The sequence below is a fragment of the Anser cygnoides genome, chromosome 23, assembly GCF_040182565.1.
Source record: "Anser cygnoides isolate HZ-2024a breed goose chromosome 23, Taihu_goose_T2T_genome, whole genome shotgun sequence".
NCBI classification, from domain to species: domain Eukaryota; kingdom Metazoa; phylum Chordata; class Aves; order Anseriformes; family Anatidae; genus Anser; species Anser cygnoides.
In genome coordinates this window covers 2,298,801-2,325,254 of record NC_089895.1, presented here as the reverse complement: position 1 = coordinate 2,325,254, position 26,454 = coordinate 2,298,801, and the positions used below count along the sequence as shown (strand labels likewise).

The following is a 26,454-nucleotide window of genomic DNA, read 5'->3' as shown; positions in this document are numbered from 1 at the left end:
TTCGTTTGGCCCTCTGGTTACTGGGTGGGGTGGATGGGGGCTCAGTGAGGCAAGCCCCAGACCTGTGGGGAGCAGGGGGCTGCAGGCGTCAAGTCTGTCCCGGCATTTTAGGGTGGGAGAGGCCAGGCTGGGGCTGGGCTGGCTCTGGCCCCCAGGGGCTGCGGGGGATCCAGCGAGGGCCCCAGAGGTGCGCTGGTCCCCCAGGGCAGGGGCTGCACAGTGGCAGCCAGCTGGGGCACCAAACACTGCGGGGGGGTGCTGCTGATGCAGGTGGGGTGGTCGTGCCCGGTGTGTCCCCAAAAGGGCTCCTTGGGATCCTTGTGCCAGGGCCAGCCCCTGATCCCTGTGCCTTTGTCCCTGGGCTTTTGTAGGAGAAATAATATTACAGGAAAGATAACTTAAATACTTCACACGGAAATTATGTGATGCTGTTTTCAACGGTATGTACCTAAAGAAGCATGGACATGGTAATGAAATAGCACGTGTATTCTGCGTTCCACGGCAGCACCGAGGCCCCTTCCCCTCCACACGTGTGGTTCTCGCCCCAGAGCAGGTCGTGGGGAAGGCGCAGCCTCCCAGAAGGGGTGCGAGCAGCTGCCGTTGTCCCGTCGGTGTCAGCCCCGTCAGCATCAGCTCCCCAGACCCAGTGACGTGCCCATGCAGCTCCCCAGCACCCCGGGTGGCCGAGCCCTGGGGCGTTGGGCAGCCGTCGAGGCACAGCCAAAAACACCCCGGGACTGCGGTGTGAGCGCCACGGGGCCCTGACAGGTTTGGGGTGGCTGGTGTGGCGGGCAGTGCTGCGGGTGGAGCCCTCTCACCTTGCTGTGGCACGCGCCTGGCACGGCAGGGAGACGGAAAGAAGCGGCCCACTTTGCCCTAAAAGTAACGTTTATAACAGAAGCAGTTTTAAGTATTAAATCTGTTTTATTTAAGACCGAACATCAACTGTATAATTGCCCACAAATACCATTTAAAAGTATAAACTACTAAACTATCAGTAGGTAGCAAACATACAGACAGTAAGAGTAATAAAAAGTACTTTCTAGAAAGTACAAGCTGCTAGGTAACTATAGTACGCTGCAGTGTAGATAGGCATATATACGTAGGTAACTTTAATACTCTAGAATACACTATTCCAGTTATCTACTCAGAAAACTTAGAAAAAAATAGTAAAATAAATTTGTACTTATACAGTACTCGAGTAACTTTGCAGTACTCAGTTACTTACACAGTACTCAGGTACCTACACAAAAAAAAATAGAGATTTTAAACCGGTACTTTGTATGTTGTACAGAGTCTAATAAGGAAAAACCATAATTGTATACAAATTTTCATACCTATTTTTCATTATTTCCGTAAATCTAAAGTAATCTATAACTTATGCTGGACAATCTTATACTTAAAATTTTATCTACTGTCAATGTTTGATCTAAGTACAAACGTAATAATTTTAAAGAAAAACTATCTCCATTATTTATACTTCACACTTCTTTCAATAAGTTTATATATAGGGATAGAGACTTCATAGGGACTCAAATTTTTGTTGAAAACATACACTGAAAGTATTTTGCTAGCTGAAATCTGCTTGAAAGCACAAAATCTAAGTAGTTTGCCTGCAAACATCACACAGGTAAGTTAGTTAAAAGTCCCTTTATGCAAACAGTAATTTAACAACACCCGTACTCCTCGTACACAACCTACTTGTAAAGTTACGATAAGATCCTCTACGCAACCTCTAGTTATGTAGACGCTGTTGCACGTTACACAAGCATGTTTCCACCTTTCTGTTGTTCCAGTAATGAGCTCACATAGTCAAATGAGCGCATTTTTAGGGTATATGTTTTTGTAAACAGAAACTGTAACTATCATTTGCAAGTGGTTAAATACACGTAGATAAGTACTTCGATCTTTCCTGTACAAAAGTACAGCTATGATTACTTACCTTACTTTTTCTTTTACTTCTGTACATAATGTTCGTACATAGCCTTATAGCAAAAGTAAGTACGTGTAAAGGTAAAACTACAAGTTTTTTTAGATATAGCTGCTAAGTGCTACATACACCAACTTGTACTTCTGTAAAGTAATGCTATGTTATGAAAGGTTGTGGACACTGCGGGGCCTCGAGGTCCTTCCTGTAGTGAGGGCCCCAAAGCTGAACCCAGCACTCGAGGTGCGGCCTCACCAGAGCTGAGCTCAGGGGGACGATCACCTCCCTGCTCCTGCTGGCTGCACTACTCCTGACACAACCAGGATGCCGCCGGCCTTGGCCACCTGGGCACACTGCTGGCTCGTGTTCAGGTGAGCATCGACCAACACCCCCAGAGCCTTTTCCTCTGCACAGCTTTCCAGCCACTCTGCCCCAAGCCTGTAGCGCCGCGTGGGGTTGTTGTGCCCCAAGTGCAGGACCCGGCACTTGGCCACGTTGAACCTCATCCCTTTGGCCTCTGCCCATCGACCCACCCTGCCCAGGTCCCTCTGCAGGGCCTTCCTGCCCCCCGGCACATCGACACTAGGCCTGGCCAAACCCTGCAAAGCTGTGGATGGCACAGCCCTCACCTCCAGTGCTCCCAACAGAGAGGCCTGCAAATACCCAGTGCCTGTAAATGCCACATTTGAGCGTCACACGGCCCCTGATATCTGCAAACACCCCTTCCCTAGCAGACCGCAGCGCAATCTGTATTTGCAATGCTGAAAACAACCCCACACGGCTTCTGAAGTGTTGAAAGCCTCATGCAACAAAAAGGAGCTGTGAAGACCCGCCCAAACGCTGTGGCCATGTGGCTGTCGGAGCAGCTCTCTCCACCCTGGCCTTGTTCTGCCATAGGAATGGTGCCAGGAGAGCGATGGCCAGTCTGCACATCCCTTCCGTGGCTGCTGCAACACAGCGGTGGCTCATCAGGCTCACAGATTCCTTCCCTTTAACTCCCAAACACACAGCTTGTGACCTGAAAATGTCGTCACAGCTACACGCGGTATCTTGTAAGGGCTTTGATGCTACCAGAACTGATATTCAAAGGAATCCTCACCAGTTTTCTGCAGTGACGCACATTCAGCATCCACGTGGTTCCTCTGAAGGACATGCTTCCCCTTCTCTGCTGCGTTAACAGCAGAAGATTAAACTTTTCAAGCAAGGTTTCTTTCTTGCTCTACACATTTTAGGCATTTCTACACACTTAGGCTACACATTTAGCTTTTTGCACATGCTGAAAGGGCATGCATGAGAGGGAATGGATGACAACACAATGGGAAAGATTTTTTGCCTTTTGTTTTTTGTTTTATTGAGAAAGAAAAATTGTTGTTGGAGAAATCATTCCTTTCCATTTATTCCATCACTCAATTCCATTGATTCCCTCAATCAGCTAGCCAGGCAGCAAAAAGGACACAAACACAATCACCAAAGACCAGCACCAAGAGGCAGAGCGCAGCCACGTCACAGCCAGGTAGAGGCCCCTGCCCCGTGAACGCGGAGGATCGGGCTGATGCGCACCCTGGCAAAGGCGGTTCCTTCAAACGCCCCTTCCTCGTCATTAGCACAGGGCCAGTGCTATTTTATTGCTATTTCACATTGATGACTGCTCACAGATTACATTTCTCAAGACGAGCATCTCCATGGACAGACAACGGCCACCAGGACCACCCAGTCTGAGCCACGGCAGGCATAGCTTTCGTCCGGCCATGGGGAAGCGATTTTCACCTCGGCGGGGAGCTCAGCGCCCACACGTCACTTGCACATGAAGAAGAATTTTTTACGGAGGAAGTTGAAACAGCCCGGGATCTGCTTGAACTTCCCCTTGGCAGACACAGTATTTGCCACCTGGGAACGGAAGGACAGCTTCAGGTTCTGAGCGTGGGACTGACGAGCCCTGCTTCTGTCTTAAGGCAATTTGGGGGGGGGAATGTTCCTTGAAAAATTAAAACCTGTTATTTTCAAGACTATGTTCAGTAACATCGGTCCTTTTACAAATGTCGGCCTGCCTACCCCGACTGACGGCAGCTCTGGTTATTGCCTTCATCTCATTCGAGGCTACAAACAGGAGGAGGAAAAGTAATAAAGTAATAAAAAAAAAAAAAAAGACATTTACCCGCAGTAACATGGTTGGCAGGTCTTCAGAATGGGCGTGCTGTCCCAGCACGCTGTCCAGCGTTTCCACATACCATGAGCCGCTTGACTTATCCCTCCAGGAGACAAAACCTTCAGAGAGAGGAGGAGAAAATTACTCCTACAGTTGTTCTTGTCTTGCTTCACACCTCCGAGGACCATCTCCAGCAGTTGCCCCTAACTTTGGCCATGAAGCTCAGTCTCTTCCACCACCTTAGCAAACCAATCCAAAACCTCTTCACGCCCCTGTTGCCTCTGCCTGTAATATCGTGACAAAGCTGTTCTTGACGCTGCAAGGGGCTCAACTGTTGCTAAGGAAGGGCCAGACAAAGCAAAACAAGCGTGCAGAACGTGGCTCTGTTTGTACGATGACGGACAGCGACTACATCATGGTGGGACAGTTCGGCAGCAGATTCCTCCCCCAGATCTCCAAAATCCAGCTGCAGAACTAGGAGAACGTCTCGAGTACGAGTTTAGCACCCTTGGCGCCAATTAGTCTGTGCCAGGCAAATGATTTGCACGGGTTATCTCACCTGGAAAGGTTGAATAGGACACCAAGATGTCACCGGGTGTGGGCAAACTGGCTACGGCATCCGGCTCGTCCATATTACCCGACAGAGCCTGGAAAGGAGTCGCATCCGACTCTACGGAACTTCTGCAAGCTTCATCTTTGGGTGATTCGCAATCCACTTCAAATCCTTGATCTTTTTGGTCTGCAAAAAGCAGAACAAGAAACCCCCTTGCTCTCCTGACACATTCAGCAATCGTACAACCTCCGTTATCAAACGATGGGGAAAAAAAAACACAGAAATGCTATTTTCCCAAGGAAATCCTCCAAGGAAACAAAGCTTTTCTGCTCTTTGGCCTTGCTGCTGGAGTCGGTGCCATCAGGAAATTCACGCAGACGCCCTCGGGCCATGCTTCCCTGCTAACCTTGTGGCTAAATACCTAGGGCAGGCAGCACACCCTCCTCCCATTCTGCATTCCCAGCTGTGTGAAAGAACTGCTCCAGCGCACTCGAGCCGGTTCTATCCTCCTGTGAGATGCTCGCGCCCGAGTCCTTTGACTCGACCCGCGTTAGCAGTAAGAATACACAGCTGGGAATACCAAAAGAGAGCTGGAGAAAAAGGCAATGGACTTCACAGGAATGAGAAGCCGAAGCCTGACCGTGCCTGACCAGCCTGCTCACACCTCACAGCTCTTCCACGACTGGAGCTAAAACAAAGATTCACCTCCACCACAGGCCTGGATGAAGAAGAGTTTGGGTTTTCCTCTCAAACTTGGGCAATTGGACCCATCGAAATGTCTCACAATCTTTTCAACTGGAATACTTTTTCCGTCCGTTCCATAAATCCCTCCGGGAAACTGATTATGGCTTGTCTGAAAGAGGAAAATCCAAGAGCTACTAACACAGAAAGAACGGTGAGCTCAGAGGAAACCTGTTTCTGCACGAGCGCTCTCTTTTCTGTCTCTTTCCAGCATAAAGTTACCAGAATAAATCTCACTTCCTCGTATTTGTGCAATTACGTGCGCTGCATCAGCGAAGGGATGCCCAGAAGGCATTTAGGACATCCTAAACCCCAGAATCCCAACCTCCCTGATTATCCAACTCCTATTCCACCTCCTCTGGCAACGGGCTTCTTTACCCTCTGGGACAAAGGGCACACAACGTACAACATTTTTGCGAACAGCTGCTCTCCTCTCGCTTCGAGGCCCACAACTTGTGATATTTGGTCTTTACTAGAGCTGGAGAAACAGGAAGGACTCGAGCACTACAGCACAAAGGTCAGCGCCACCTCCCTCTGCTCTACGCCCACCATCTGGTTCTGAAATGCAGACGCTGCCTTCAGAAGCTGAGAGCACTCGTCCAAAGGCCGCCTGATCTTTGGAACAGCACCGCTGGCTCGGGCTGCAGTGGAGGAACTCGGGTTTTCTCTCCCCCAAATCTGAAAGCGTTAACTCCTTGCTGCTTCGGAAGAGAGACAAACCTACCTGACAGCCGTGGGAGAGGATGACCACCAGGCAGCAGTCCAGGGCACTGTGGTCCTGCTGCGCCAGGCTCCGCAGCTTTGCATTGATTTCCTACGTCAAAAACATCACGGGAAGGGTTTTCAAACCACACGCTGGCCACAGATTACTACCTGGGCCCTGCCCTATCCCAGCTGTGCTGCTCGGAAGGACCCAGTCAATTTCTCTGCTGCTTTCTGTCCAGCAGAAGTGGGATAACACAGACCCCACACACGTGCCCCGAAGCAGAGAGTATTCCTGCAGTTCTGCTGCCACTTCACATCGCTCGCTTTATCTGACAAGGTTTCTTTCCTCGCTGCGTCCTTCGCAACGCAGCAATGTACATGAAATATCGTTCTACACAACTCACCTGCTGAGACACACTGCTCCTGATTAGGAGGCGGGCTGGCAAGCAAATCACCTCGCCTTACTTTTGGCAGCCACTCTAGCTGCCTGCCTGCCTGCCCTCCGCGACTTTGAGCAGCAGATGAGGCGCACACAGATAAGCAAGTCAAACCCCTGGGGCTACACCCAAAACAGAGGCTGTCAGAGCTATGATGTGAACAGAGCCTCACAGGTTTCCCTATAAATCACATCCTGGGACCAAAACTCAGCCAGCGGGGTGAACTGAATTGGGTCCTCTTGCTGCCACCCTCACCTGAGCTTTGAGATCCTTCAAGGTCTGGACGCGGAAGCACAAAGACTTGAAGCGCTTCTCCAGCCTCTCGCAGTCCACATCGGATCCGACTCGAGTCGACAGACCGGAGTCAGGGCTGAAGGTGATGTTGTTGATGATCAGGCAGTGTCCACAAGGGTCTGCCTTCAGCTGGTAGACCTGGCACGCACAAGCCCATAAGGGAACTTTTAGATGAGTCGCAATTAAACACCCTCATATTCAGAGCGTTTGCAGCTAGCCAGGTGGGACACAAGAAGAGGAGGCCTTAAAGCAGCTCATCTCACAGCTTTTTCACAGCTCCGCTACTTTAGGACGAGGAGGAACGGGCTAAAGTTGTGCCGGGGGAGGTTTAGGTTGGGTGTTAGGAAGAACTTCTGTACCAAAAGGGTTGTCAGGCACTGGGATGGGCTGCCCAGGGAAGTGGTGGAGTCACCATCCCTGGAGGTCTTTAAGAGACGTTTAGATGTAGAGCTCGGTGATGTGGTTTAGTGGAGGACTTGGTAGTGTTAGGTCAGAGGTTGGACTGGGTGATCTTGGAGGTCTCTTCCAACCTAGATGATGCTGTGGGTAAGTTTCTGGGAGCCTTTTAGGCACACTCACCACGAGAGCGCAGAGAGCACACGCGATGAGCCAAGACACCAGGCAGGTCGACCTCCTAGAGACTCGGATTGCGCACCGACTACAGCAGAGCAGTAATTCGGGAGAGCTACCCAAACCCTTCTGCTGCCACTGCCACGAGCTTCAAGTGAACGCGGCCAAACCATCCGCCCCACATCGGGTGCGAGTGAGCCGCGTGGTCAGAAGGTGGCTCCCAAAAAACACGTTTCCAAATCCTGACTGCTTGCTTTGCTGCGAGCCTCCTGGTGCACAAAAGCTGCCGCACGCGCTCTTTGTTGTTTTCCCTGCTTCTATTTTTCAACACCACGATTACCAAGTCACAACACTACCTCACAGACAATACTTGCCTCGGTGCCTGAGGAAATTACTAGCTGTCTTGCTGGAAACTTTAAGCACCATGTTTAGCTCTACGTAAGATTATTTGTGGTACAGCTACGGTGATCCTAAGGAGGAGCTGGCTAATCATTGACCCTCTCTGAGCCAGTCGGCCTGGTTACAGCTCAGAGCAATTCCTTGGGTTGTGGAGTGCAAGAAGTGGCTGTCACAGGATTAATTCCAGCTGCAGCAGCTGTGGAGCTTTGTGCTGTGGGACTTCTTTACTCCAACTACAAGTTTAAGCCACAACAAGCCTCTCTTTTTGACGTTTGACTCTGTCTTCTGAGGATGGACACTATTATCTTCAACCCTGCTCTGTCTTTTCATGTCTTAAAGGGCAGGCTCCTACACGCCACGCACACAGAACCTCCAAGACGAATGGCAGTAAAGAACTCAGACACGACGACAGATAAACCAGAATAGAAAGAAGGCAAAAAGGGATCTAGAGTACTAACCAGATTGTGGTCGCTCTTGTCGACAGCTGAACCTACAACACAACAGAGAAGTTAACACTTAACAAGGAGCTGTTACAGCCATTCTTCACGACAACCCTGCCCTGTCACCCGTAAAGTGGGGGTGACACAAGTGAATTCCCCCAAAAGCAGCACAGGGGCCAGCCTGGAGAAAGCCTGGCTCTGCCTGAGAACACCCTGGGCAAAACAGGGCACTGTTATCTGGGAGGAGCTGCCTCCAGCCTGGCACTCCTCCGAGACAGTTGGAAATTCCCAGAAAGGGAGCAGTAAAGAGCCTCCCGATGGCGTGCCAAGACAAACAAGGAACTGACGGGCTGCTGAGACCTTCCTAAGGGCTACTGGGACGTTGCTTACCCTGGGCTGGTGCAGGAGGTGCTCGAAATTGTTCGCTCTGGTCTTGGACCGGGATGGACAAGCGTTCCACGGTGCTCTCACCTGTAACAGCACAGGACAGTCACCTCTTTCCTCCCATCCCTGCCAATTTCGTGCTAGAAGCAAACAGCCTCAGTTTCCCAAAAGGGCCAGAGCTTGCAACAATGCTGCTGCAAGGGGGCGATGGAACATCACTTCCAGTTTTCCCTTTTTGGGCTCCGTAAAGTTTCCCACAGCAACCACACAAGCTGGGTCTGCACACGGATTCAGCAGAGCGCGAGACAGGAATAGTGAGAATGGAACAGAATCCATTTTCAATGCAGCAGCGCGGAGGCTCCATGCGAAAAGAACGGGAAGGTGGCTTGTGATGCTGCCAGAGCGCAGCTGGAGCTTAACAATTCCCCCTCCTGGGAAGGATGACGTGCTCCCAGCAGCTCTGCAGAGCCCCCTCTACGATCCACGCTCTGGGATAACAAACCCAGGACCTCACAGCCCACTCGCCAGCCCACTGCAATTCCAGGGCGCGAGGAGCTCCGGCTGCTGCCCCCCATCCTGCAGCTCGCTGGGCAGCAAACCACGACCTCGGTACTTACTTTTACCACGCTTTTCTCCACTCGGCTCCAGCTCCACAGGCCTCAGGTCTCTGGGCTGCGACGGCAGGCTCCCGCACGCCTCGCTCAGCGCATCCGCCAGCTCGCCCTGCCCTGTGTCCCGCAGGATCGAGACGAACACGGGGAAAGCCCGCTGCCCGCGGCTCTCCAGGTCGATAACCAGCTGCCGGGCCTGCTCCCTGCGTGTGCCGAGACTCTGTGGGGGCAAAAAACACGGGATGAGCCTCAGGGGCGCTCCTCCAGCCTTCCCCCCCTGCAGACCCCACTGAGGTGCCTGGGGAACAGCGGGGGAACGGGGCCTAGGGCTGGGGGGGGGAAGGACGAGGGGACACCCCCGGCCATGGGGCCCCGGTAGCCGGCCGTAGGGCCCCGGTAGCCGGTCGTACGGCCCCGTAGCCAGCTGTAGGGTCCCGACAGGCAGCCGTAAAGTCCCGGTAGCCAACCTTAGCGCCCCGTACCCGGCCGTAGGGCCCCAGTAGCCGGCTGCAGGGCTCCGTACACGGCCATAGGAACCCGTTACCCGGCCATAGGGACCCGGTAGCCGGCCCCAGTAGCCGGCCCACGGGTGACAGCCTCGCTGAGGGGCCCCGAGCGCCTCACGGTACCGCGAGGCCATGATGGAGGCTCCCCTCAGCCCGCGCCCACCGCGCTGACAGGAATTCACCCCCCGCCGCCATCCCCCCACCTGCAGCTCCTCCACCATGGCGGCGGTGAACACGCCGCGGTCCCTCAGCGGCGCCCAGAGCGGCTCCAGCCGCAGCCCCTCCACCAGCAGCACCCGGCTCCGCCTCAGCGCCCGCCGCCGCCGCTCCTCCATGGCGGCCCCGCCGCCGCCGCGGTCCCGTCAGGCCCCGCGCCGCGTCCCCGTGGCAACGGCGGGGAGGGAGCGCCGGAAGCGGCGCGGGGCCGGGGCCGGGGCCGGGGCCGGGGCCCGCCATGGAGCTGGGCCGCGCGGGCCCGGCCTGCGCCGCCGCCCTGCTGCTGCTGCTGCTGCTGCTGGCGGCGCTCGGCGCGGCCGACTTCGACCCGTACCGGGTGCTGGGAGTGGGGCGAGGCTCCAGCCAGGCCGACATTAAGAAGGCGTACAAGAGGCTGGCCCGGGAGTGGTACGTGGGGTACGGTGCCGGGAGGGGGCGGGCGGCGGGGCCCCGGGACCCGGACGCAGGGCCCTAAATGTCCCCGGTACTCGGCCGTAGGGCCCTGGTGTCCGGTCATAGGGCCCCGGTACCCGGACATTGGGCTCCGGTACCCATCCAAAGGGCCCCGGTACCCGGTCATAGGGCCCTGGTGTCCGGCCATAGGGCTCCGGTACCCGGTCACAGGGCCTCGGTACCCATCCAAAGGGCCCCGGTACCCGGACATTGGGCTCCGGTACCCGGTCATAGGGCCCCGGTATCCATCCAGAGGGCCCCGGTACCCGGACATAGGGCTCCGGTACCCGGTCACAGGGCCTCAGTACCCATCCAAAGGGCCCCGGTACCCGGACATTGGGCTCTGGTACGAACCCAAATGGCCCTGGTACCCGGCCATAGGGCTCCCGTACCCGGTCAAACGGCCCCAGTACCCATCCACACGGCCCCTCCGTTCAGCCCGAGGCCCTCTCCGGTGTGATGGGGAACACCCGGTGAAGGGGAGGACCCCCCGGGTGCAGGGTTGGGGTAAGGGAAGCCCGGCCCCGGTGTGAAAGCCCGGCTCGAGCAGGGGCTGCTGCTGCGGGTGCTCCAGGCATCCCCCTGGGAGCTGCCGGCCCCTTCCCGCAGGAATACAGCCCCTGCCTTTCGCTCTGCCCCCAGGCACCCCGACAAAAACAAGGATCCGGGAGCAGAGGACAAATTCATCCAGATCAGCAAGGCCTACGAGGTAAGGCGCTCTCGGTGCTCAGCACCCACTCTCATTACCATCAAAGCGAAGGGACCTCGTTAATCAATAAGCGAAGGGACCTTCCCGTTGTGCACGCTGCTTTGCTTTGTCTCTTGACGCCTACACGGCAGGCTGCTGGTGGAAAAGTTTGCAAAGGGGTCAGCCCTGTGCTCCCTGAAAAGCCTCCAAGGTAGGAGGAAAGCGTGTGCGCGGCACCCGTACAGCCCTGGCTGTGTCATGCAGACGTGGGCACGTTCTGGGGCTGATGTAAGCCGTGGTCACTGCTGCCCTGCTTTGGACAGCTCAAATTATCCCTCGTGGAAGTTCTCTACAGGACTTCTTGCTGCTTAGCGAACGTTTCGGCACTTTATGCTGCACTGAAAGAACCCTCGGTGGTCAAGGAGAGTTGTCACACCGCCACCCAGAGCTTATGTAAGGCATCTTCTGTCATCTGCTCCCCAGATTCTCTCCAACGAGGAAAAGAGGGCAAACTTCGATCGCTATGGTGATGCTGGGGAGAGCCAGGGCTTCTCCCAGCACCAGCATCGCCAGTTCCACCACTTCCACGAAGGCTTCTATTTCGATGAGTCCTTTTTCCACTTCCCCTTTAATTCGGAGAGACGCGACGCCTCCGACGAGAAGTATTTGCTCCACTTTTCGCATTACGTCAACGACATCGTGCCAGATAGTTTCAAGAAACCTTACCTCATTAAAATAACCTCAGACTGGTGCTTCAGCTGCATCCACATCGAGCCCGTGTGGAAGGAAGTTGCTCAGGAACTGGAGGCGCTGGGTAAGGACGAGGCCACTTGGGTCGGGCGAGGCTTCCCGGCGGAACGAAGCTGGGGAGAAGTTTTCTGCCAACAGCTGCAGCGACCGCCTTCGGCTCTGGAAGGCTAAGTTTAGCCCATAGAATGCCTCAGAGATTTATCCATGATCCTAACCCTTTCCTGGGCGTTAATAACAACGTAATTGATGAGACTAAGCCTTAGAAATGAGGGAAGAAAACAGGCTCTCCTACTGACTCACAGAGTTTCGGTTCTCTCTACGCAGACGTTTCACTGTCGTTCCCTCAGGTGTCCCAGGGATGGTGAGGGCAAGGTGCCTTTTCCCCTGTCTGTAAGGAGAGCGATTTAGCCAGAGGCTGATGATCAGAAATGACTGTGTGGCCGAGGGCTGATACGTAAATGCTGCAGGGCTCTGTCCTGAACTTGGATGGCTTTGATAAGCAAAGATCCCTGCAGAATATGGCAACCAGATCAGAAACATACTTGGGTGCCAGCAAGAGAGTTTCTACTTGCTCTCTCCGTCCCCAGCTTGTTTTTCTTGCACACATGTTCCCAAAAAAGTAGGCTCAGCAGGCAGCAGGACACAAAGGCCTTCTGGTCCCTGCTTGCTTGTCCTCCAGCGGGTGTTCCTGTAGTGCACGCGACGTCAGCGGGCAGAACAGAAGGGGCCAGCATGTTCTCTCTCTCCCTTGATAACGCTATCAGTTTTAAACACAAGTTTCAAGGGACTTCAGTAGGAAAGTACAGAGTTAGGAGGGACCCTGACCCAAACAGCTCCCAAGGAGGGGGCTGGACAAGGGGAGGGGTCTTAAAACTCAGCTTTCTGTTTTGAGGGGTTGGGTCGTCAGTGATCTTTTACGTCGACTCGCTCTCCCGTTGCAGGAGTGGGCATCGGAGTCGTTCACGCCGGGTACGAGAGGCGCCTCGCCCATCACCTAGGTGCTCACAGCACGCCATCGATACTGGGGCTGATGAACGGGAAAATAACCTTCTTCCACAACGCCGTCATTCGAGAGAACCTGCGGCAGTTCGTGGAGAACCTGCTGCCGGGGAATCTCGTGGAAAAGGTACGTTTTAGCGAGAGCGGCGTGTGGTGTGCTGGTTGCCTCTGGTGGCTGTCTGGATAGTCAGGGCTCTTCAGCTGCTTCGGTGTCAGATCTGTTTAATTCAGCCCAAGTTGCGAGAGGATCTAAGCGAGGTGTGCTGAGAGCTGTAGTTACAGCCACAAACCCTGGAGGTAGCTTGGAAGCAAGCGTACGACAGGGCTCCGTATCACTTCTTCCCTTCGTGGACGGGCTCGTTGCGTGTCTGCAGTGTGTCTGCTGCTCTCCCAGCTGTAACACCCCATGGCTAACAAGAGCCACGTGAAAGCTGCACATTTGTGACTGTTTTGGGTTATCACCTGGCAGGAGCTGCCTTCCACCCCTTGGGGTAACGTGGTATAGCCCTCGTAAACCCAGACACGAGCTACCTGCTGCCTCCTCGTTTAAGAATACTGTGGCCATGCCACATAGCTGTGACAGCTGCAAGGACAAATCAACAGCCCGCTTTCTGAAACACCTGGACAGCTTTCTCAGACCCGGTTCAGGCACCTAATTGTACAGCTAACTAACTGTCGTGAGGTTACGCTAACGTTCTGACTCTGTTTAAAGATTACAGATAAAAACTACGTCCGCTTTCTATCCAACTGGAAGAAAGAAAACAAGCCCCACGTCCTTCTGTTCGATCACATGCCGGTTGTGCCATTACTGTACAAGGTAACACCATTTCTGTGGCTGGATTTTGACTCTCTAATAAACCCAGCTGTCCCGAAAGAAAACGCGGGGTTGTTGTGAGCAGGGGTGGACCGATGCCTCTGCACAGTATTTCCAGTTCTAAGAGGGCGAGTTAATTCACAGCGGTCAGACACAGCGCAGCCGGGTGACCGACTGTGTGAGTAGTTGGCTTTGCTGCCCCGACACGGGTGTAGCCTGAGCAGATGTAAAGGGGCGGGCAGGTTTTGGGGTTGCCAGCCACAGAGGCACACTAGCCTAGTAAGGAGAGCTTTTTGCAGCACCCTAATTTGGGTTATTGGAAAGGCCGTTTCCTAAGAAACTCCTGCTGCCGTGCAAAATGTCAGCTTGTTTAAAAAAAAGCAAAAAGCTGTGGATCCATTAGGGCCGTCTGTACGGTAACTAAGAGCGCACAAACTGCAGCTCAGCAAGGGAACAGAGCGGCTTTTACCTCTTACAGCACACGCCCGATGGCATTTAAACAGCAGGAAGTGCTCTCGAAGCCAAGTTAACACGGGCACTTGGGGGAAAACACATTGTTGGCTCTCTAATGTAAACGTGTACCGGCGCTTTCTTCCCGTCCAGCTGACTGCCTTTGCATACAGAGACTACTTGTCCTTTGGTTACGTGTACGTTGGGCTCAGAGGGACCGAAGAGTTGTCCAGTCAGTACAACATCAACGTCTACACTCCGACCATGATGGTCTTCAAGGAGCACATCGACAAGCCCGCGGATGTTGTGCAGGTAGGGCTGTGAAATGGGCGCAGAGGTTTTCTCACCAAGCCCGTTTCAGTGAGGACTGTGACGGCTGGCAGCCTTCAGACAAGAACTTTGGAACAGCTTTACTCTCCTCAGACCGCTTAGCGACCACCTCTGCTCTTTGTCCTTGCTAGGCACGAGATATGAAGAAGCAACTCATCGACGACTTCCTTTCCCAGAATAAGTTCCTCATGGCAGCCAGACTCACCAACCAGAGGCTGTTTCAGGAGCTGTGTCCCGTGAAGAAGTCGCACCGTCAGCGGAAGTAAGGTTCCTCGGAAACCCATTTTGTCCCCCGAGGTTCTGGGGTTGCTTCTAGAGCCACTTTTTGTTTGATTCTGAATGACATGTAAAACCTTTAGAGGGAGGAAGGAAATGACTGCATTGGAGGGTGCTGGGCATCTGTGCAATTTGGCAGATTTTGTGCCTTTACTGGGCGCATCTTGGGACAGAGGGCAGGTAGAAGGAAGGAGAGATGGGACGGCAGGCTGGAGAGCTGATCGCACGGAAGGCAGGAGCAGGCTTTCAAAAGCATGCCCAAAACTAACAGGTGGGGTTTCTGTCCCATCAGCATCGTTCTGGCTAGCAGAAAGAGAGCTCTTAACCTGCCCTCTCCCTTGTGTTGCCTAGGCACTGCGTGGTCTTGCTTACCGGAGAAGGCGATAAGTTTGCTGAGACTTACGAGGCGTTTTTGACTTTTGCTGTGGCCAACACGAAAGACGTGCTGAGGTTTGCACACATCTATAACGAGCGGCAGCCGGAATTTGCAGACGCCTTGCTGATGGATGAGGAGAAGTACCGTGGAAAATCGGCCGTGAGCGTTACCTTTGTTTTCTTCTGCTGCTTCTTTTTGCCTGTTATTCTAACTCACATCACTCTGCGGAGGCTGCTGTACCTTGAGCTGACTCCTAATTCTGGGCAGGGATTTGAAGCGTAACATCTGTCCCAAAAAAAAAAGTACCTTCCTGTCTGACACCTGTCGTGTCGTTGCTTTGTCCAGGTGGTCATTCTGGAGAGGCGCAACAACGCAGGAAAGATCGTCTACAAAGCCTTGGAGGAGGCCTGGCAAGGCAGCAAAGAGGACAACTTCATCCTCCTGGACCTTCTGGACCAGCTGAGGACGGACCCTGGCCTTCTCTCCTCAGAGACTGTCCTGGCAGACTTGCGTGACGAGCTTGCTCCCGTAAGTGCCTGGCGTTTCCAGCTGCTTAACACCTGTGAAACCTTCTTGGGCAGTTCTGTTACAGTCGTTAGTGGGAACTACGCCTTACAATACCAAGGCACGACTCCTGTAAGCGTGCTTGCTCAGGGAAGGAAGAGCTCGTGGCACGCCCCCAAGCTGCTTTGGGCCTGGGGTTCGGTTCTGGGGGGGGGTACAAGTCACATCAGTGCTGTGGATAACAGTTTTGTCACTCGCCTTTTTCTTTTTTCCTTTTTCTCAAACAGATGTTCCTTATCCGATGGTTCTACTCCACGCTGGATTACGTCTTGGACTGCTGGGACAGTTTGTTTCACAGTAACTGGTACGGACTGGGCGCTCACGAGTCTCGACAGGGAGCAGGATTGCTGCTCTCTTGTTCAAATGCGTAGTAGAACCAGGCTCAGATTAACAGGAATTGAGAACATACCAAAATAGGCAGGTCCCTGTATTCTCTTGAGGTTAAGGTGAGGAGTGGTGACACCACAGTGACAACAGCTTCTGCCTCAAGCACTGGCCTTGAGGTAAAGCATGGATATTGCACCCCTGAAAACAGGCCAGCCCTATCCAGTGTTGCTTTTCACCCTTTCCCCTTAGCCTCCCTTTAAAATGGATCCGTTTTTGTCCTCCTCCTTTTGGGGGGAAGCAGGGTAGTGCTCCAAGTCTGGATCACGTTTAAGACCCCTGAACATAAACCGTGTTTCTGGGGAAACTGCAGGGTGTCGTTTGAGGTAGACAGCAGCTGAAATTCAAGCAGAAATCGCGCGACTCGCAGACCTGATTGCCGTTTGCAAATCTTCCCTCAGGCGAGAAATGATGCCCCTGCTGTCCTTGCTCTTCTCCGCGCTCTTCATTCTCTTTGGCACTGTTATTGTTCAGGCTTTCAGGTGAGTGCATGCCAAAATGCCCTAGGTCTTACAGTCCAGCCAGCAGCGTCCCTGTCCAAAGTGGCCCTTTAAACAACGCCCAAATAATTCCTTTGCAGCGACTCCAGCGACACAAGAGACTCTCCTCCCTCTGAGAAGGAAGAGGCGACCACAAAGACTGAGAAGAACGACACAAATTTCAGCAAAGAGAGTAACAGGTTCCCTCTCTATTCTCTCCAGAATGTTTTCTGCTGAATTACTGTTTGGGGAGTGACTGTGAAAAGAGGGAGCACAGAGAGCGTTAGGCAGAGAAGCGCCAGAGCTGCATGGACGTAGTGCAGTCATTGCAGGGGGCAGTGCAGGCACAGAAAAGCACAAGGGGGTGGCATTTAGCCGGACTCTGGGCAGCAGGGACATGGGTTCAGAAACTTAGTTATTACGTGATTCCCGCTACCACGGGAGAGAAAGCAGCTGCTTTGAGAATCCAGGAAAAGCTGGGGCTTTACAGCAGGCCTCGTTGCATCCAGCTGCTCTTCCCTATCATACAGAAAAGCTGTTCTTCCTCTCTGCGCCCCTCGTAACCTCTTGAGTTTGCCCCAGACAAGATCCTCAGTGGAAAGGCAAAGGTCTGACGCGCTTGTTGAGGAAGATCCAGCTCTGGCTTTGCAGGTGCAGGCTGCTCCAATTTAACTGCCTTGGGGACCGACTGGCATAAGGCATAGGGACAAGTTCAGTTTCCCTGATCTTGTTTGCTGCTGTTCCTTCGTTCCCCTTTCACTCAGTCGTTGTTTCGTTGCAGCAGGGTTCCCAAAAAAGGCTTTGTGGAGGTGACCGAGCTCACAGACATCAACTATAACAGCAACCTGGTACGCCTCAGGCCGGGTCACATGAACGTGGTCTTGATCCTCTCGAACTCCACGAAAACCGCCCTCCTCCAGAAGTTTGCCCTGGAAGTCTACACGTTCACAGGGTAGGTTGGGGCCCTTTCTCAGGTTTCTGGTACTGTTTTAACACCTTGCCTAATGCTGCCCTGATGAAAAGTTGGGAGTGGTTTGGGCTCTGCCAAGAGGGAGCGCTTGGAGCAAACAAAGCAGCCTCCACGCACTTCAGCGGTGACAAGCTGCCAAAAACTGAGCGGCCTTCCTTGTCCTTCACTCAGTGAAGGTGGATGGATGGGTCTAGCACTGCTCCTGCTTCTTTTGTACCCTTATTCCATAACACTCGTGGAGCATGACAGTGCTGCACACTCATAATTGTCACCCGTACTGAAGCGGGTCAAAAAAAGGAGCTATAGAAACACAGCTCTGCCTCCGCCCTCATTTACCAACGCTTCCCCGTCCCATAGACCTCCAGCCTGACTTGGAAGCCGTGCTCATCCTGCTTCTCCTCTGCTCTTCTCCCAGGAGCAGCTCTCTTCATTTCTCCTTCCTGAGCCTGGACAAGCACCGCGAGTGGCTGGAGTACCTGCTGGAGTTCGCGCAGGACGCCGCTCCCATCCCGAACCAGTACGACAAGCATTTCCTGGAGCGCGACTACACGGGCTACGTCCTGGCCCTGAACGGCCACAAGAAATACTTCTGCCTCTTTAAGCCTCACAGATCAGGAGACGAGGGGGGAACCATGGGGTCGTGTGAGGACTACGATTCTCCGCTGCACACCGAAGCCAGAGGGAAATCCTCCTGCAGCCCAGGATCTAGATCCATTAAAAACAAATTGCATAAATTGTCCTTTTGGATGGAACGCCTTCTCGAGGGCTCCTTACAGAGGTTCTACATCCCCTCCTGGCCCGCGCTAGACTGAGGGCTTTTAAAGAGATTCTAACACACTTTTTATGAAGATGACGAGGGACCGCTCTTTCCGGAATAACCAAACAATCGTGATGAACGAACCTTACGTTTTAGATGAATTCTCTGAGGGACGGCGACCAGAAAAATCTCTCCCCGTATCCAGAGCCCTGGAGCGCAACGAAACGCGCTGAAACGCCCTCCACCGAATCGTTCTCACGTTTGGATGCCGTACTATCGCAGAGCCAAGAAGGCCATTTTCCCCTTCTCATCCTGCCGCGTCTGCTTCCCGAGCCACCCTCGATCCACCTCTTGTTTCACCTCGGTTGAAGAAAATCCCTGACCTCTTAGCCGCGGCGACTCGGTCAGGACTGAACGCGGCCAGTTCCGCAGCGCGGGTCGTGGTTCTCTCCCCCACCCCTTCCCCACGTGCTTAGCCCATGGTGCATGGTGTAACAGTGGCAAGACCCTACAGACCCTCCTCCAAAAGGCTTCCCACCAGTCATACCGATGGCTTTCCCGGGGTAAGTGGCCTAGAGGGTGGCCGGGAGCACCTCCCTCATAGCAAACCTGTAGCTGGGACTCACCTGCGGGGCGGGCTAGTAGGCGATCTGCATGTTTCCTGCTCCTCGTGTAATAGTTCCACGTGCAGCTTCACCAGCTAAAACCGTAACCAGGGAGGGGAAGGGGTTTTGCACAGCCGTAAATACTGTAAAGGTGTTGAGCCATTTAAATGTCACATCGTTTTCCAGATGCCTTTCTGCTTCTGTCAGTTTTAGACTATGTATCTTAGAGCCATAACTTTAACCGTGTCCTCAGATTGTAGGCATACGCTGCTGTGAGCCAGTAGATGTGTAAAAGAAACTCTACCTAGCTGCTAGGGAGTCGGTTCGGGCTCCTTTCCAACACCCTCACATCTGTAGTACAAACCGACCTTTCGTTGTATCGAGGAACCTAATTCGTCGATGACCGCGTTCTTGAAATGTTGCCCCAGAAGTGCTGTTATCTCACCAGACCGTCGCTTACGTGCGAGGCTCGTTTTGTTTCAGGTGTGGGTTTAAGATGCTTCAGCGTCTCGCCCGTTCCGGTCCTGCCACAGACTTTTGTTTCTCAACATGCAGGCTGCCTTGGTTTTGTTGTTTTTCTTTTTTTTTTTTTTTTTTTCTCTTGTTGCTTTTTGGTTTTTCTCCTTTTTAAACACATAGGTCTGTGTAAAGCTAGAACAGCTGCAAAGCACAGTTTGGTTTATGCTTTGCTCGAGCAATGCTCCGACAGCCACTTACAGCATCGAGGGGGAAGGAGGCCGCCCGGTTGTAAGGCAGGGGAAGGCAAGCAGCAGGCTCGCGGTTGCTTTCAGCTCTTCAGACGATGAAGCAAAGCCAAAGGGTTTCTTTCCACGGCCGGGACTGAAATCCTGCAGGGCTCCTGTTCCCTTCTCACTGCTCCGGGGCAGACCCTTGTGGTGTCTCCTCATGGTGCAGGAACCCAAAGCCTGCTGTGGGAGTAGCTTGCAGAGCGTCAGGTCGCAGGACTGCCAAACCACGAGGCTGGGAGCGGGGCGCCCTTTGCGTGAGGCTCTGCCCCTGATGCTAAAGCACTTGGTGAGCGCGTGGCGTTGGCTAAAAGCTCACCCCACCCTTGCCTTCTTTAGTTACCACCTTACCTGAGCAGGTAACCCCAGCGCTGCACACAACGTACTTCCCAATAAAGGCTGCCGTGCTACCACCCGACCTTACGTGAGGCTGCTTAATTTTAGCTCAGCAGACTCCGGGCTGCAGCTTGTGCTGTCGCGTGAATGAGATGTTAGAAATAGGGAGGGGAAAGGAAGAAAAGGAAGCTACGAGGCGCACACAGCGCTGCATCGGCCTGCTGTTGTGAGACTTGATGGCATTTGGGCTGGAACGATCGCTGTAGCGCGCTTGTGCTTCTCCCAAACTCGCTGTGCAAGGAGGTAGCTGGAATGAGGTTGCAGCCGAGTGGACAACCGCCAAGGGGAAGGCTCCGCATAACTTTTAACTGCTTGTAAAAGCAAATATATATATATGTATACACACACAAACACACTATTTGGGTAGGGAATGAGGAGCAACGAATCCATCTGCCAGCTCTTCAGCTAGTCAGGAACCTGAAGAAAACTCGACACTTAATTTAGGAAAAAAAGTGCCTAGTTGTACTACAGCAAGGGAATCACCTCTGCCCCAAGTAAGCAAAAGCTATGGCCTTGTGGCCTTCAGGATACAATTTCTGTGATGCACACATGCTGGAACCCTTTTATTTGTGTTTTAGCACAGCTGAACAGCCCCGTCTGCCTGAGTTTTGTTGAATGAGCACTTGCAGCAGCCCCCCGGCCAGCCAGGACTACAGCTCCTCTGTAGCTGCAACCGCTGCTGTAACTCTGCCCCTCGCCGCTCTCAGCCAGCTCAGACTAACTCGGCTGCAGACGTACAGCACCCACGTGTCGCTCTTTTGCAGAAAATCTTCTTTCAGGGGCTGCAGCACGTGCTAAACTGGTCTAAAATCATCCATTTTAGGTAGTTCTGGCAACTGTCACGGAGCACTGGGTGCTTGCTTTCTGGTAGAGGAGTGTGGTCAGAGGCCTCTCAGCTGCTGCTTACGCCTGAGATCTGTCCACCCTCTCCCAGCAAGTGCAAGCCATGACCCCCCTCTCCCCAATAATTTTCTAACCTGCCGCCCACCGCGGCGCTTGACCCGCATTGTAATGTGTCGTCGGCGAAATGCACTGGCTATTCTGTTATGCACATGGTAGTTCGTAATCCAAAGATTGAGGAAATTCAGTCCCAACGCACTATTTGGTGACGCCCAAGCAAACACCCCCCACTCAGAAACCGAAGCAAAACGTCCTTACGGCAAAGGGAAACAGGCCCCGAGCCTGAAGGTCGTGCACAACTCTTCCCTTGGCTGAGTGCGGCAGGAGCAGTGACTCCGCTCCTCTGCTCTCTGAGAGCCTGCCAGAACTAGTACGCGAACACAGCCTGAGAAGTGGGACTGAAAACAAAGTTCGTATTTTGCACTTTTGATACTGGGGAGGGAGGGAAATTAACTTATTTGGCAAACTTGTCTTGTTTGTTTTTTTTTTTTCTTTTTTCTCTTTTTTTTTTTTTGTATTTGTGACCAGGCACTGATGTCATTTTGTTTTAAGGCGATTACAGATTCGCAACCAAAATAAACTATTTTAATGTGTGATGAGGTGGCTCTGTGTTTCCGTGTGCAATCTGACCTCGTGTCCACGCCAGCTCAGAAAAGCCCCAGCTGCCAGAATGAGCCACAGGTGCCGCTCGCTCAGCCACCCTCTAAAGCTCTACGTTAGCTGTCCTGCTTCTGTCTCTTACTGGGAAAAGCCTTTTACCAGTGACAGGTTTGTAATGGTCCTGTAGGAGCAGAGCTGCCAGGTGAGTCGTTCCCCCTGCAGCGGCAGTGCCATTAGCCTCGTCTTTTTCCTTCCCGAGCGAACTCAGATCCTACAGACAGCAGTAAATGCGCTGTTCAAAACCCATCCGCACTTTATGAGCTTGAAATTACCACTTCTAGCAGGAAATGGCATTTATTCCGTACCGAAAAGCACGCGTTTGCTGCAAGTGGAGGAGAGAGCAGGACTCTGAAGGACTGAGGTCTGTCACGGTGTCTCTGGTGGTGCTGCTTTACCTTTACGACCTGCGGAGGGGTCCTGGGCCGGGCAGGAGCTGCCCTCACATTGTTTTCACTCTGGGAAGGACGCACAACATTTCAAACAGCAGATTGGCCCCTAAGAGGGCCGTGTTACCTACGAAAAGACAGAGAGAGAAAAATAAATAAATAAAAATGAGGCTATGAATGCCGGACTGCTTTCACCCGCAGCACTCAGCCGCCTCTGGCATTTCTCGTTCTTGCCCCTTTCCTAACGCAGGCGGGACGTTACCGTGCTCCTTTGCCCAGTCCCGCAGCCCTCCCAAAACTACCTGCAGCTGCCTGTCCCTGCACCACCACGGCACTGCCGGCTGCTGAAGCCTCTGGTTTTGTTCCCCAACGCCTTGCCTTGGAAGGGAGGGGACCCTCCGCAGGGAGCCACGGGCGGCTAACACGGGTACCAGACACGAGAAGGGCTCCCTCCTTGCCCCAGCAGGACCTGGCGTGCCTGGGAAGGCGTGTGACAACGCCAGCCCCACGAGCAGCACTGAGCTGCGGCTGTGCCTGTCACGCGACACGAGCCTTGTGCAAGACCGCCAGCTTTATGTACTGAATTGATTTTTTCAACATTGATTTTTCTTCACTTGCCCGGTTTTTGGTTTTATTACTTCTTTATCTGTCCACTTTGAGACTGCTGCGTCTCGGCACCGCTGCCGGTGCCACGCTGGCAACCCCCAGCCCGGCCGAGCTGCCCAACCTCTCCGCCGGCAAAGCGTTTCCCAGGGCTGTGACCAGGGGACGGGGGGCATTTTGCCCCCCAAGCCTGTCGCTGCTTTGCATTTCCCTCAGTGTCGTCACGCAGCAAGCGGCCCCCGACGCCTGCCTTTTCGCCCCACTGACGTGGGATGACCATAAGCAGTTCTGACAGCTCCTGGCACGCTGCTTAGGGCATCACCCAGTGCCCGCTGCGTGGCTTTCAACACTAGGTGGCATCTAGCGAAAATGAAAGACGGGTGCAAGCCCCTTCCCAGCCCACGGGACGCCTTGCACAGACCCAAACGAGGCTTCTTTGGACCCACCGGAGACATCGTACATCGGTGCGACTTCAACAAGGTCGCATCCCACTATATTCAGCCCCTTGCAGCCGCGAATGATCTCCAAAGCCTGGGAAGAAAACAGACTTGGGCTCAAGGAACGCGTTTGACCTCGCAGATCGCTTTGGGTCCTGCTTGCCCCTTGCACAGAAGAGGGAACCTGCTGAGGACCCAGCCGACACGGACGACATTCGGTTATTTCCTACCCTACGGCCTCCTTTAACGGGAGACAAACGTCCCCCTGAGGAGGGAGGGGGACGTTCGGGGGTGACACAAGCATCCCCTTCCCTCTGAGAAAGGCAGCCGAGCGCCCCTCACCTGTGCGGGCGTGAGCCCGGCTATCTCCGGCGTCCCAGTTCCCGGGGCGTAGGCGGGGTCCAGCCCGTCGATATCGAAGCTGATGTAGACCGGCTTGTCCCCCATCTGCTGCCTCACCTCTGCCATCAGCGGCACCAGGGACTTGAGCCAGCAGTCCTCGGCCAGCACCACCCGGAAACCCTGCAGGATGCACGAGCTCAGCGTTCGCCCCCCCCGACAAGGCGCAGCCTCAGCGAGGATTTATGGAAATGAGGCCAGGAGGCAGGAACCCTATTAATTTTCGCGCCCCTATTAATTCTGAGCAGCTTTCGGCTGGTGATTTCCCAGCTCTCAGAGCTGCTGGGGAGCGAAAGCAGCCGCGGCTGAGCCCACCTGGTCCCGGCAGTACTTGTAAGGGTCGGGGGCATAGGAGGAGCCCCGGATGCCGATCTGAGCCACGCGGCTGCAGTCCAGCAGCCCTTCGTCCACGCAGCGCCGGAACGGGGTCCCGTGGTAGATCTTCTCCCCCAGGGCCCTGTCGCCGGTGTCGGTGTGAGCATCCACGTGCACCAGCCCCACGGGGCCGTGTCTAGGCGAGACGGGGCGGGCCCATTAGTACCCATCCCACACCTTGTGGCCCCAAATCCACCACGGGCCCGTATTCTACATTTCCAGGTCAGAAACTCACTTTTCTGCAACGGCCTGCAGGATCGGGTACGTGATGGTGTGATCTCCACCTGCAGCAGGACGAAGAAGAGGATGTTACACCCTGCAAAAGGAGCTCGCCCTCGTTATATTTGTTCCCTGGTGATTTTTCCCCCCCCCCTTGCATTTATACCACACTCGTTTATACACCCCAGAGAGGCAGGGCTGCGTTTCCTCGGGGAAACCCGAGGCTCCTTGGCGCAGGTTGCTTCCTCTCCTCTCCCCTCCTCGGGAAAACAGGAGGAATAGGAGGCCCAGAGACTCATGACTGCGTTGGCATGGGAAGCCCATGGAGTGGGACCCTTGGCACAGGTTATAAATAAATGATTCACTCCCGAGGAACCCGTAACCCATAATTTGCCCCTTGTTACTCTACGCACACAGGCTTCCTTTAGTGATGCGGAGCTGCGACCGCTGGAAACTTCAGCGCACGTGGAAATCACGCCTCGTGCAAATCAGCACGCTGCAGGTCGCTCGTTTGGGCTGGAAACTTTTCGGAGGGACGCTCTGGGTCCCGCTCAGCAGGGCACCAAAAGCGCATCGCCGACAGCTGAGCTGTCTCCTGACTGCCTCTGCGGCGTGGCGGGGGGCTGCGGCTCCCCAGGGTCCTTACCCAAGGTGAGGGGCACGCAGCCGGAGGCCACGATCTTCTGGTAGGCCTCGCGGATGAGGCGGCAGCTGGCGGGCAGGTTGTAGAGGTTCACGTTCACGTCTCCGATGTCAGCCACCAGGAGGGAGTCGAAAGGTGCCGCCCCGGTGCTGGTGTTGTACCTCCTCACCATCGCCGACTCGGCCCGGATCTGGCGCGGGCCGAACCTGGGTGGGCGAGCGCAGTCGGGAGGAGCTGCCAGGTGGGAGCAGAGCCTGGCGGGTGGGCAGGAACACAGCTCCGGGGCTCCTCTCGCGCCGCACCTCGCCCTTACCTGGCTCCCGGCCGGTTGGACGTGCCCGTGTCCAGGGGGACGCCGACGAAAGCTGCATCCAGCCCCTCTGCCGAGGCCCGGACGGGAAGCCTCAGCATGGAGCAGACGCCCACAGGCCGGGCCACGAACTCGGCGCTGGGGGGCACGTTGAAGCTCGAGCTCCAGCGGCGAGGGGCCCCGCTGCACGGAGCCGTGGGTGGCAGGCAGGGACCGGCTCGGCCGTGGCACGGGGCGGCCGCCACCGCAGAGGATGTGAGCAGCCGTCGAGCAGCGAGCCGGGCTGCCCGGGGCAGCAGCTCGCCGCAGCCAGCGGGGAGCAGGAGCCTCATCCTGCCCCCAGAGCACCCAACCACCCTCTGCCCCATGCACGGCACGGCCGTGGAGCACAGCCCTGTCCTGGCTGGGCCAAGAGCCAAGCGGCTCGGCCGTGTCGCCCTCCCGGGGTTCAAAGTGCAGCAGGAGGGGCTGCTGCTGCGGCTGCCCAGCGAGGGCACAGACCTCACGTCCCCACGCCTGCCCACGATCCCCTTTCTGATCCCCCCCCCAGCAGGAGCGAGGCAGCAAGCAGCTTTGCCACCTGCACCTCCGGTGAGGATTAGCTGGAATTTGCATGACCGGGAAACTGGAAACGTGCAGGGAAACCTCGTGCTTTGGCTCACCTGCAGCTACAAAAGGCAGGCAGTGTTTGGTACACTGCCACAGTGGGTATTTTTTACCTACATGTTGCAAAAGCACCCAGAACGCTGAGGAATCTTACAAAGTATCTCATTAACTAGAAGAATGGCAGTGAAACAAAACAGAAAACAACTGAACTCTGGCAAACTGTAGGTGCACAAAAGGCAAACGAGCAGCAGAAGCAGGAATTTAAGAACAAGAGGCGGTGCAGCACAGCCAGTGTTTCAGGCCGTTTGCAAGGACAGAGAGATGAAATGAGATACTTTCAAGGGGAAGCAAGTCTCCTCTCTCTGCAGCTAGCACAGCAAATGCGTGCGTGATAGCTGGCACAGATCAAACCCTGGCTGGCCCGATGACGACATGCTTGAAATCGGAGCGGGTGTTGGCTGGGGGCCACGGGACGAGCAGCACAGCTCTGCACTCCCACTCGCGGTTCTGAACTGGTGACACTCTCCCAGGTTGGCTTCAGACCGAGATTTACAAGTTCTTTTTTTCCTGAAACATTTTTTTCCCCCCAAGGGATCATTTTCCATGATTGCCAAGGATCCGTGCTCTTTGCTGAGCCTTCTTTACGGGCCCAGCCGCATGCTGTGCTCTCATCGTGTTTCTAAATCGGGCGTTAGGTGACTTCACTGTGCTGTCACTTGACTTCCCGGCACGTTTGCTGGGCCAGCACGCAGCTTTCTCTTGCTAGGTCATAAAATGAGCAGGGCCAGTCCCTGGCAGGTGGTTTTGCACCACCACTGAACCAGACAGAGACTGCAAGAGCTGTCAGAGGGGCACAAATACGCACATTGACGAGGCGGGGTCTGCTCCTCAGGCAGGAGTGCTCGCTTGGCAGGAAACTCCCCCTGGCAGAATAAAGTAACTCGTTCCAG

General features: G+C 54.5%; 3 protein-coding genes across 5 annotated transcripts; 1 reads left to right on the top strand and 2 right to left on the bottom strand.

Annotated features, from left to right (window-relative positions):
* Positions 1 to 3,250: 3,250 nt before the first annotated feature.
* On the bottom strand, positions 3,251 to 10,092 carry CASP9 (caspase 9). Its single transcript, XM_048067306.2, has 10 exons — positions 9,917 to 10,092; positions 9,214 to 9,427; positions 8,603 to 8,683; positions 8,231 to 8,262; positions 6,765 to 6,941; positions 6,092 to 6,181; positions 5,332 to 5,479; positions 4,633 to 4,812; positions 4,083 to 4,192; positions 3,251 to 3,814 (listed from the first exon to the last, which is right to left on the bottom strand). The coding sequence occupies exons 1-10, from the start codon at positions 10,046 to 10,048 to the stop codon at positions 3,722 to 3,724; spliced, it is 1,257 nt and encodes a 418-aa protein (XP_047923263.1). The 5' UTR covers positions 10,049 to 10,092; the 3' UTR covers positions 3,251 to 3,721.
* A 31-nt stretch (positions 10,093 to 10,123) lies between these two features.
* Positions 10,124 to 21,462, top strand: DNAJC16 (DnaJ heat shock protein family (Hsp40) member C16). Of its 2 annotated transcripts, none has more exons than XM_066982277.1 (14): positions 10,124 to 10,337; positions 11,025 to 11,091; positions 11,554 to 11,884; positions 12,762 to 12,946; positions 13,532 to 13,636; positions 14,237 to 14,395; positions 14,545 to 14,675; positions 15,041 to 15,224; positions 15,411 to 15,593; positions 15,857 to 15,933; positions 16,415 to 16,495; positions 16,594 to 16,692; positions 17,277 to 17,444; positions 17,878 to 21,462. In XM_066982277.1, exons 1-14 carry the CDS (start codon positions 10,168 to 10,170, stop codon positions 18,272 to 18,274), a joined length of 2,337 nt encoding a protein of 778 aa, XP_066838378.1. In that variant the 5' UTR covers positions 10,124 to 10,167; the 3' UTR covers positions 18,275 to 21,462. The 2 variants fall into 2 exon arrangements, with proteins under 2 accessions (XP_066838378.1, XP_047923260.2); XM_048067303.2 differs by having other exon boundaries at positions 17,274 to 17,444.
* A 339-nt stretch (positions 21,463 to 21,801) lies between these two features.
* Positions 21,802 to 26,437, bottom strand: AGMAT (agmatinase (putative)). Of its 2 annotated transcripts, XM_013187803.3 has the most exons (7): positions 24,902 to 25,439; positions 24,592 to 24,794; positions 23,962 to 24,010; positions 23,667 to 23,862; positions 23,295 to 23,474; positions 22,962 to 23,046; positions 21,802 to 22,039 (listed from the first exon to the last, which is right to left on the bottom strand). In XM_013187803.3, exons 1-7 carry the CDS (start codon positions 25,264 to 25,266, stop codon positions 21,966 to 21,968), a joined length of 1,152 nt encoding a protein of 383 aa, XP_013043257.3. In that variant the 5' UTR covers positions 25,267 to 25,439; the 3' UTR covers positions 21,802 to 21,965. The 2 variants fall into 2 exon arrangements, with proteins under 2 accessions (XP_013043257.3, XP_066838389.1); XM_066982288.1 differs by lacking the exon at positions 22,962 to 23,046 and having other exon boundaries at positions 24,902 to 26,437.
* Positions 26,438 to 26,454: the final 17 nt, after the last annotated feature.